Below are 11,877 nucleotides of genomic sequence, written 5' to 3' on the forward strand. Positions count from 1 at the left end.
CGAAAACATTCAGTCCTTTGAAGAAATCATTCGAGCCTGGACGAAATGTTTGGACAATGTAATATTTCCTTCTTGTGATAAAATAATCTTTATATACATCTTTCTATGGTTATGCTTTCTCATCATCCCAAGCTGAGGTCTTCTCCGTATAATAACCTCTGAAAAAATAGTCACTTTATAATTTAAGTTAATAATCATCCAATCTAAGTAGTTGAAGGGTGGGGGCTGTAACGCCTTATAAGGCACCGACACGATCACTGTAGTCATAGAAACTATCTTATTTACGTCATATATTTCATTTTTGTTGGGAGACTTTGCATCAGTTTGTACGCTACGCCCATCAGACACAGACCTCTGCAAGCACAGGCACAGTCAGAAACTTGCGATCACATCATCACAGCTCAGGTATATAGATTTTTTTTCATTTTATTCTATTTCAAACGGGACATACTTAGATTTCTTCTGTCGTGAAGCGTTTGTACGGACGCTCAATTTACGAAGACGTACGAAAAAAGTTTTGTAAGAAATTTCCCTTAGATGCTGAAGAGGGGACAATGCGTAGTCGATAATTTTATCTGTAATTTCTCATGAAAACGACTTTATTTGTGTTAAGTTCAGTCCGTATCCAATACCTGCATTCTTTCTGCATCATAAATTGGCGTACGTAAATTTGTGTTCACTTTGCACTTTCGATCACAGCGAGAACTAAAATAACAAAAACATTAACTCTGAAAAAACGAAAGAAGCAGTTATTTTGCGGTTTACAGTAGCTATATACGTCTAAAAGAGCATACAAGTATACATTGTTAATGGTGAATGCTTACATTTGTTGCTTGTAGGTATGGGCGCCACGGTCAGCAGACCCATTGCCCGGCGAAGTATCGCCGATGACGACCCATCCTTACCACTGAGTCGAAAAGTTGCCATAGTTGGTATCGGCTGTCGATATGCAAATGGCGTTGACAGTGTGCAGAAGTTTTGGGAGATGTTAGTGGATGGGATGGATTGTACTGTGCCACCACCCGAGGACAGGTGAGTAAAAGTTATATTTATGAATAATTTACAGGTTCATGGCTATATCGGAGTGATTTACGTCTTTAAGTTTAACTAACGGTATAGTTCTTAATAAAAGTTACAATGTGTTGAAAACTCGAACTGAAAATCAGTACATGAATTCGACAAATAATGGTGAACGGCAGTCTACGAAAAGACAAACAACACCAGTCTGAATTATAATATCGACTCGTGTGTTCATAAGGGTAAACTATTATTAAATGTCGAAACAGTTTTACGAAATGAAGCAAATTGAAACTTGGTAAGCCATTCTGCTTCATTCAGGACTTGAAATACATTGTTTACTATGCTTGCCATCAGTATTCTGTACCTCTGACCAACGGAAACCTATTTTTCCTGTGATATTCTCAAACAAAATTTTAAAAGGCAATTCACCTGAATTCACCTGAATTTACGATTCTAGCAGCGTAGTTATTTTGACGTCCATTGAGGTCTTGGAACGAGGAGGACGAATGAATATTGGGCAAACAACCTCGAACTAGGAGCAATTGGAATGTATGTGTGGAGGTGGGGTTGGGCCCTCTCCAGTAATGTGTTCCGTCGAATGATTGACTTATCGTTGCCTAGGACTACATTAGATTAGCAAGTATGAGCGCCACTTTGTACGAAAAGTAAGCGCCAATGATATAACTTATCACGGAAACTTGAGGATATACGACTTTGGACTGCGGAACTAGCAACATGTTTGAATTTATTGCCTCGACAAAGATTGTTATGATATGCGTATTGAAGAACAGAGCAACCTAGCATTGTTACAATTATATGGGTCCAGGTATGTCGAGAAATGTTAGTAGGCATGACGTCATTGACATTTGTCATGTGAGAGTACTTCCCAGGGTTTTTGTAATGCTTTGTGCGAGAGAAAAAAATCAATGAAAAAGATATAGGAGCACAGAGAACTCAGGCTCAGTTAGTTTTGTTTACGAAAACAAACAAACAAACAAACACACACACACACACACACACACACACACACACACACACACACAAATACACAAATGTTAGCAAATGCTGAAACAATCGAAAAGTTTCATTCAAGATAGTGGCAGTCGTCTCGTTAACTCGAACTTATTTTATTTTATTGCAAATAATAAAAAATCAGATAAATAAAAGTCATTGAATGTGAAACACGCCACCGACATTACAATGTATGTAGATTTGTAGATTTGTAGTGGGGGGGGGGGTCACCCTGTTTTTGGAATTGGCAGTATGGGGGTCATGCTGTTTTGAAAATTGTGGCTGGGGGGGGCAGTGTTTTTGATTGTGATGGAAGAAAAAATCCTTTTCTACAATGACATATAGACTTATCTGAAATGTGGTACATGTAAATATTTGTTCTTATCCTTGTTTCTTACATGAATTCTTTAATATTACTTATTAGTTCAAACATAACTATAAATATACATGTACATGTATTACCTAGCTACCACACTAGTTGCAGAACATGTCATGTAAATACTTGGCTGTTTCACAATCAATGCTTCACTTATATTGCACTTTGGGGGAAAAGTGAACTTGAAGGTTTCGTAATGGTAATCTTCATAGATAGTTTATAAAAGAAGTTAATCTAAAATGTTCCCTACTCGTCACTATGAACTTGTCAGAAGGGATTAATACACTTTCTAGTTTGGACACTACATGTTATTGACACTACAAATCACCACATCTCATCAGATTCCAGTTTCTATTATACACTAGGTATGACCACCTAAAGTTCTCTAACATACCGGTGACTTTACTATACATGAAATATTAATGCCCCTATACCAATGTTACGGGCCCACTTTTATGTGACATGGGAAACTTATTTAAAACTTACATTTACGTTAGCTTTTCGAAGCTTGGAAATATTAACTCAAATGCTATGAATAACCTAAACATTGCCTTTAATGGAAGCAAAAAAACTCTGCCAGGGGAAAACCTCAAGGACTCCCTCACCCCCAGAGGTCACTCATGCATTCAACCAACCAACAATCAGATGCACTAATAACCTTTTTACTGTCATACTGGTATTAAACTTTTCTTAAATAGTTTCACCCTATTCTAATTTGAGATGATATTGTCTTTTACATGTAAAGATTTGAAATGTTTGCCAAGATAGACTAAAATTGAGGATGCTATCAAAGTATATTTCAAAAGTATTTCAACCCTATGTAGTTGTTTTTTACATGTTGGTGCTGTCTTGTAAAACTTTGGAAACCATTTTCTGAAAATGTATGAATAGTCTCAAAATTGACTTTTCAGAGTTAAAAACCTCCTGGGCTTCAAGGGGGAGACCCCCTAGGACCCCCATAAGAGATGTACATATTCCCCTCTCAAGCTTTCCCTACCTTTCACTTTCAAAGATGCTATTCAACTCCTTTTGGAATATATTTACCTTGTGTAGTCAATAATTATAATTATGATAGTGCTATCCTGGGATCTTATAAAGTATTTGCAAGACAGTCAAGCAGTCCATACTGAGTCGTGATCAAAAATACCTGTCATATGAATATTATATATAGGGGGGGGGGTCATCATGTTTAAGAATTAAGTGATAGGGGGGTCAACCTGTTTTTGGTTTTACAGATGGGGGGTCAGTGACTTTTTGTCGGCCCAATTTAAGAATCCACCGCCCCCCCCCCCCGGCTGGAGAAACTGACCGGTCCCTAATAACACAAGCATATAATTATTTGCCAAAGAATCAAGCCGACTGATGATGATGACATACATGTATACTATTAACATTTCTAGCTGCATATTGCCATAATTATCTCTCCTTAAATAAATATACAATCGGATGTTGGAATTTACATTTTTGTATATATATTATAACTATACAGTACCTAGTAATGTTGATATGAAGACCTGCGTTCCCAACCATTTTGCATTGTAAAAATGGGCAATTGTCTGATAAAATCTACGTGACGCATGCGCTCAAGCAAGGAAGAAGGTGATGTACGTCACTATGACTACGTTGGCTTGTTAGACTATTCGAGGGTATCCTAATATCCGGGTTGACAAAAAAAAAAACCACCGGTTCAGAAAATGAGTAAACAAAGTGCATACTTTGTTCGCACGATGCCAACTCGACTACAGGAAGTGATAAGAAACAGAGGAGGCCACACTCGAGTACTCACTATTGACCCGATACGACCATAAATATTTGAGGGTAACGTTCGCGGTTTTCAACTTTCAAGTCAAAGTACAAGTGTCGTCTGTGCATCAAACTTGTGTGTGCGTTGTTTTGTACCTAGCAGTTTGTAAAATGAGACGACCACAAACATAACGAAAATTAAATACCAATTAGCAATGTATATTCAATATTGTAATTTGCCGAATCATTGTAATAAAATCAAACATTTGTGACAAGAAATTTTGAGTTTATCCATTCGCATTCTCATTCTCGACTTAGCCCTGGCCCTGGAAATATACGGTACAGGGTTTCAGTAAGGGCTATGGAAGACGTGAACCTCATAGCGTAATTTCCAGAGCTATATCACGGCGTCGTTTATTATAGGTGCGACAATCTTTACGCGGTCGACTTGTTTGGAACTTTTCGAGGTTGTACCTAATTGTTCGTTCCGAAATATCTAGTCTTCTGGCAACTTCTCTGTTGCTATATCCTTCTTCATGTTATGTTAGAATTTGTCCCTTTTGAAAGTCGGTTAATTCGTTTCCTCTCGGCATCTCTCTGTGATTAATGTAAACAATAATCAGCTGGCTGACACCTGCTGAGGTCATCCAATGTAAATAAATACTTTACATGTAAATTTTAGGCGCCGGTCTTTTGAAAAGTGTGCCGAAACACTGAAATAAACCTGTCAATCAAGTATTTAAATGAGCAATATCAGGCGATAATGTATGCAAATGATATGCAAATGAGAGGAACATCATATATATTAAACAATGGAACCTGCATTCGAAATGACGCTCAAATAGTATCGAATTATACAATTTTGTCAAAAGAAAAATTATACAAAATGGGTTAAAAGCGTCAAACTTTATTCAAAATGCATTCATTCCGTGTTTATACATCAGTGAACATGTTTACCCATGTATATTATGATGTCGACACGGTGTGACAATACTTTCTGTCGGTATACTCATGTGCAGAAAATAAAAGGCATCAATAACATTTGATATCTACCCTATTCAAGACAATATTCTATTCTTGATGTGTGACACCTTGGACTACTAATTGTGCTCTCCAAAAGATAAATTTAACATTGTGATCAAATTTTGTTTTCAAAGTTTTGTCCTTTAAATCGAACTTTAATAATCTATGTTGATGAAGAATTGTATCGAGTAAACTTTTGTTCCAAACACAAACAGGAAAATCGTTTTATGAAATTTCCGATCACACACAACAAATTAACCCAGTATCCAGGCAACAGCTTTTAAGTTTGTCTTCGGAACAAAAGTTTGCTGTAATATATAGGTTTTTGTTCTTTTACTCGTCTAGATATGACACCTCTCATTTTATCTATCCTGGTGGTCCTGGAGACAAAGCACCTGGTAAAATGTACAATCGACGTGGAGGTTTCCTAAAAGGTGATGTCTATGCATTTGATAGGCAATTCTTTAAGATACCACCAGGTAAGCAATTCGCAAAACTATAGAAACAGTGGAATAACTACGGGTGTTCCTTCTATTACACAATCTGATTAAACTTGAATCCGATGTAGATGTCGGCTAATCGTTCATTGCTATTTTACCTTCGTTATTTTGCCTGAATTGACCTTCTTGGTACATGTTTACATTGTTTAGCCTGATCGCCTCTAATATCATGTTGTGTACATGTAAATCAGGTCGATAAGGTCATGGGAATACCTCTGAAGAATGGAAGATATAGTTGATAAGCTGAAGCACTTTTCAACACTACAATACTTTTAGAGGCCAAAAGACAGTGGGCACTTTGACCCCTTGTGGTATCTTGCTTTCTCATTTAGCCATACTTTTCACTGGCTTGTATAATGTAATGAAGATTTGTAATAAGTTTTGCAATACGTACACAATGTCATCTTAAGGTAGAGTGCACATCGGAAATAAATTCTTTAAACTGTTACTTTGTTCAAGAAAACTCCACCATATTCTCGGTTAGAACAATAAAAAAATCTGGAGTCGTCGTGCAATTCTTTTTAAACAGAGGACAGAAGTTAGTCATTTAGAACCTTGCTCTTAAAATCAATAACAAAAAAACTGGGATCGCCGTGCAATTTTTTTAATAGGGGACAAAATGTTAGTCATTTTAGAATCCAATGTAATGGCCGTCGAATACTGTGTTAACTCTATGTCAAAATAAAACGTTGACGGTTTTCTTGAAAACAAGGGAGTGAATTCCAAAATTTTGGCGAGAGTTATAGAACTTTTATTTTTATGGAAATTTGTCCCCAAGGTGCATTTGATCATGCTTTGTCAAAAATTGTATATACCATGTATGAATATCAACTTTCTGTAACACACATATTCCCAAGACATTCACACGTCTACACATACCAATTTTATTACCAAAATCACCAGCTGCTCATTGTTGTTCATCGAGGAATCGCTGCGTTATTCACTGTATACATTCAAGTTTGACCCACAAAGTTAAAGGGCCTTTTATACACCCCTCTCATCCATTCAAAAGATACACATTTGTATGAAGATAAGGAGTAAAGATTATGATAGGAATATGAAGAGCACTCTAATACCATATAGTGGAGAAGACATTTCTTCTCCATGGCCTGTGCTAATACAAAGTCTATTTGATTCATAAGCATAACTACTAAAGTTTGAATTGAGCACTGTTAATGTCTACATTATATTAAAAGATATTTTCAGTTGGCAAAACAAAAGAAATTTGCATAACTACATCGAACAAAAGGTCAAATGCAAAGATTCTGACAAACCGTACGAAAATGCACAGAAAATATTTCTTACTGTGTGCACACTTTTATGTCTTCCGGGTAACTTATAGATGGAGGACTTGAAAGCATGACAATGAATGGGTCATGTGTCAGTTACTGTCAGGGTCCCCCTGCCATTATACTCTCACATGATGTGGACTTTTCTTGTTCCCCTTAACAGATGAGGCAAACTACCTCGATCCACAGATACGACTTCTTCTTGAAGTTGTGTATGAAGGCTTCGAAGATGCCGGTATGCCTCCCTCTACAGTTCGAGGAAGTAACACTGGTGTCTATGCCGGTATCACTGCTTCTGAATATGTCTCTATGACATCCCATCCAGTAGGGAACATTTCCCAATACACAAACTCTGGTAGTAACTCGTGCATGGCTTCCAATAGAATTTCCTATGAGTTTGACCTGCATGGACCAAGTTTTTCCATAGACACTGCCTGTTCATCATCCCTGTATGCTGTACATCTTGCCTGTGAAGCAATCAGGAATGGAGACTGTAGTATGGCTGTAGCTGGTGGTGTCAATCTCCTTCTCTTACCCGACACAAGCATTGGTTTCTGCCAAGCAGGTATGCTCTCACCTGATGGAAGATGTAAGAGCTTTGATGCTTCTGCAAATGGTTACTCCCGGAGCGAAGGAGCTGGAGTTGTTATACTGAAACCACTACAGAGAGCTGTTGAAGATGGAGATCACATATATGCTGTGATCCGTGGGGGCGCACTGACAAACGATGGTCGTACACCAGGTATTGCGAATCCCAGTTATGATGCTCAAGTAAAGTTAACTGCAGCTGCCTACAGACATGCCATGGTGGATCCCCAGGATGTGCAGTATGTCGAAGCACATGGTACTGGTACCCAAGTGGGCGACACCACTGAAGCCAATGCATTAGCTGAAAGCATGGGGAAGATGCGTCCACTAGAAAAACGTCCAATGTATATAGGGTCTGTCAAGTCTAATTTTGGTCATACTGAAGGTGCTGCTGGCATAGCTGGTGTTATCAAAGTTGCTCTCTGTGTAAGGAACAAACAGATCCCAAAAGTTGTCCACTTCAAAGAAGGTAATCCCAATATCCATTTCAACAATGGGATAGCAGTTCCTGAAAGCCTGATAAAATGGCCAAGTGCTCCTAAGATGTATGCTGGTTGCAGTTCATTCGGATTTGGTGGTGCCAATGCTCATCTTGTATTTGAAGGATACTGCAATGATGACACCAGCTATAGTGACAAAAACCAGATCCAGACAGAGATGGTTAACATCAGAGACGAGTTGATGCAATCACACTTCACTCAAATCCCCACGTTACTGACCATATCTGCTGCTACAAAGGAAGCATTAGAACATAGACTCTCAGATTGGTTAATACATCTCGAAACCAAGATAAACAGTGATACTGACTTCATCAACGCAGCTTATACCTCAGTATTAAAATCCCAACATCACGCTTATCGCGTTGGCATCGTTGCAAGGACGAAACAAGAGGCAATTCAGGAAATCAGAGATAGGTTAGAAAATACAGCATCACCAAACATGGCAGAAGGTATGGCACGTGAAGAATCCGATTCCCATGTAGTGTTTGTATTCTCTGGAATGGGAACCCAGTGGTGGGGAATGGCAAGACAGCTGATGATATCAATACCATCATTCTATGATACCATCAAGGTATGGAACAACTTGGTATTAGTTTGTTTGGTATTAGCGTAACAATATCAACAACAACAACAACAATAACAACAACACATCATCATCATCATCATCATCATCATCATCATCATCATCATCAAATCAACAACAAAATCAAAACCACCACCAACAACAACAACAACAACAACAACAATAACAATCAACAAAAAGTAAACTGAATTGTTATGAGAAATAATTCTCTAGAATAGATAAGACGATCATCATACGTAATGTTGAGCTATAATTCGACTCTAACTTTCTTTTAACAAATACATATTTGTTACTGGTTATTAAAATAGTAAACAAACTGTTTGTTTTATCATTGTGCAGAAAATTGACAAGCTGCTAACAAAGTACGGAGCGAAATGGTCTTTATTGAGGTTATTGACTGAAGAAACTGACAGAGACCTGATCAGTCAGACAGGTGAATATTCTATTGAATACATTAATATCATTACATTACACATATAGATGTAATTAGAAATAATTTAAATATAAACACCCAATGATTATGAAGATATAACTTTTCATCGTCAATTTTCCTTGTATATTTGACCACGCTTGAGATAATTATATTATCATTATGTCAGTTACTTTTCAGGAAATATGAGAATATTACTTTTTTTGATATGTGTTAATATTGTGGCACCTTTATCTTTTTTCAGAGGTTGCCCAGCCATGCATCTGTGCAGTGCAAATTGGATTGGTGGAACTATGGAGACAGTGTGGAATAAATCCTCACGCTATAGTTGGTCACAGTGTTGGTGAAGTTGCTGCCGCTTACACAGCCGGTTTAATGACATTAGAAGATGCAGTCAGAGTAATTTATAACAGAGGACGGCAGTTGATGCGTACCAGTGGGTCCGGTACAATGCTGGCCGTACTTCATCCTATTGATGAAGTGAAGAGTTTGCTAGAGAACAGTAGCTATTGTAATACTTTAGATATTGCAGCAATCAATAGCCCAGATCAAATCGTGCTGTCTGGTGAAACAAGTGCAATTGAGGCATTCTCCACAGTCTTAAAAAATGATAACGTGAGAAATACCATTTTGAAAGTGAATAACGCATTTCATAGCTACCAACAGGAAGCCGTCAGGTCTACCTTCCTAAAGAAAATAAAGTTTCTTCGTGATCGTGCACATAACAAACACAACCAGCATGTACCCACCATTCCAATGATGTCAACAGTCACCAACGAATACATCACCAGAGAAGATGCCATGGACCCAAACTACTGGTACAGAAACATACGACAGCAAGTTAAATTTATGCCGGCCATTGAAAAGGTCATGCAGGAAGGCTACACCAACTTCATAGAGATTGGGCCACATCCAGCTCTCATGCCAGCAGTAACTGGTATATTTGCTGCTCACAAATCACGTCATTCCCAGAGATTCATCACCCATTCCCTGAAGAGACCACGTGACACAAACACACTGTCAGATGACTTCATGAATCTGTTTCTGTCCTTAGCCAAACTGTACGTTGAAGGCTGCCACATAGATTTTCAAAGCTTGTTCACTCACACACATTGTAAGAAAAGGTCCATACCGATGTATCCATGGCAACGAGTGAAGTGCATTTCAGAAGTACAAGAGGGTACAGAACTTTATAAATTTCCGATGACGTACCATGCTATCTTAGGAGAAAAACAGAAGCTGTCTTCTCTGGCGAATTCTTCATCCCATGTATGGAAGTCAAGAATTTCTCTTGTGACCCTTCCATGGTTAAAAGACCATGTAGTGCACGGGAATGTAATCGCACCAGCTGCAGCATATGTTGAAACTGCACTGGCTGCTTATCGAGAGCTAACATTTCCTGATGCAGAAATCCGACTGCAAAATCTTCAGTTTGAGCGGTTCCTATTTGCTCCAACATCAGCACTCTCGCACACTACACTTGAAACACAGGTTGAAGAAGATGATGGTGATGTTGCAAAGCTGTATCTGCGCAGTCACGACCCAAATTCAGACACATGGACCCTACATTCATCGATGGAAATGAATCTGTTCACATCTAAGGAAGATGAACCCAAAACGACACTGTCTTTAACCCAACTTAATGTTCAAAGCATCTTGAACAGATGTCCACTCGTCCTGCATAAAGAAGAATTTTACAAGAGAGCTGAGGATTGTGGCTTTCAACTAGGGAAGTCCTTCCATTGCAATTCTAAAATCTGCATCAGTGCCAGTACAAATGAGGGCTTGTTCTTTGCAGACATGTCTGAAGAAGTAAGCAGAGAATCAAATAGATATACATTTCATCCAGCATATCTAGATTCGATGTTCCAGGCCTTTGCAGTCCTGAAATCTGAAATTGATCAAGAAAAGGCAATGAAAGAAAACATTCCTTTCATTCCAATATTTGGTGTCCCTCGTGTCATTAAAGAAGTTACTCTCAAAGGCAAAGTCCCTGAGAAGATAGTTAGTTATATCAAGATGCGTGATGATGAAAGTGATGACTTTAACTTCTGTGACATCATTGCAGCAGATGCAACAACCGCTGAGGTTTTCCTCCATTTTAAGCGCTTCAAATTTGCACAGATATCTTCATCCACTGACCAACTGTTGCTGTGGAGCAACATATGGGAGAAAGTCTCGAGCATTTCAACTGATGTTGATACTATTCTCTATGATGGCATTGAAGATATGAGCACAAAGAGATACCTCATTCTTGGTGATGATACTGGATTTTCACTGCAGTTGAAAGATAATCTTGGTCAAAATGGTAATAGTATACTTGTCATTGAAAGTGAAAGTCTCATTAGTGATTCCTGGCAGACAGAGGTCGAAGGTCACTGTGCAACGTTTAGTCCAACTGATGTTGTCCTCACCACATCACTGTGTGGCACTCAAGATGTTGGGGCACTCATGTGTTATGATACATTTGAGAAGACTCAGACTCTTGGTGGCATAATGTGTGTACAAGTGTACAATCTACTGTGTAATCTTGAAAGTGAACACTCGCCTTCACTGTGGTTAATAAGTCAAGGTGTTCAGGCAACAAATGAGGAAGAGGAAACAGTGCCTGCGATGACTGGAGTGCAAGCAGTTGGTGTTACTATACTTCATGAAAAAACAGAATACCCCGTTGTCATGATAGATATACCAGTGCACCATGATGTCACAAAGTCAGCAAATATTGTCGCAAAACTGCTTCAAAATCCAATGGCAACAGAGAACCAAATTTCACTCAGGCCTTCAAAGGATGACAACCAGAGCTATGATATCTAT

General features: G+C 38.4%; 1 protein-coding gene across 1 annotated transcript in view; it reads left to right on the plus strand.

Annotated features, from left to right (window-relative positions):
- Positions 1-841: 841 nt before the first annotated feature.
- The window catches only part of LOC144448153 (mycocerosic acid synthase-like), a 14,090-nt gene continuing 3,054 nt past the window's right edge, over positions 842-11,877 (plus strand). Inside the window, exons 1-5 of the mRNA XM_078138306.1 lie at positions 842-1,032; positions 5,519-5,652; positions 7,126-8,621; positions 8,973-9,066; positions 9,308-11,877. The exon at positions 9,308-11,877 is cut by the window's right edge and continues 3,054 nt beyond it. Of these exons, the coding sequence (XP_077994432.1) occupies positions 842-1,032; positions 5,519-5,652; positions 7,126-8,621; positions 8,973-9,066; positions 9,308-11,877 (4,485 nt within the window). The remainder of the gene's footprint in view (positions 1,033-5,518; positions 5,653-7,125; positions 8,622-8,972; positions 9,067-9,307) is intronic.

This window comes from Glandiceps talaboti, chromosome 17 (assembly GCF_964340395.1).
Source record: "Glandiceps talaboti chromosome 17, keGlaTala1.1, whole genome shotgun sequence".
NCBI classification, from domain to species: Eukaryota; Metazoa; Hemichordata; class Enteropneusta; family Spengelidae; genus Glandiceps; species Glandiceps talaboti.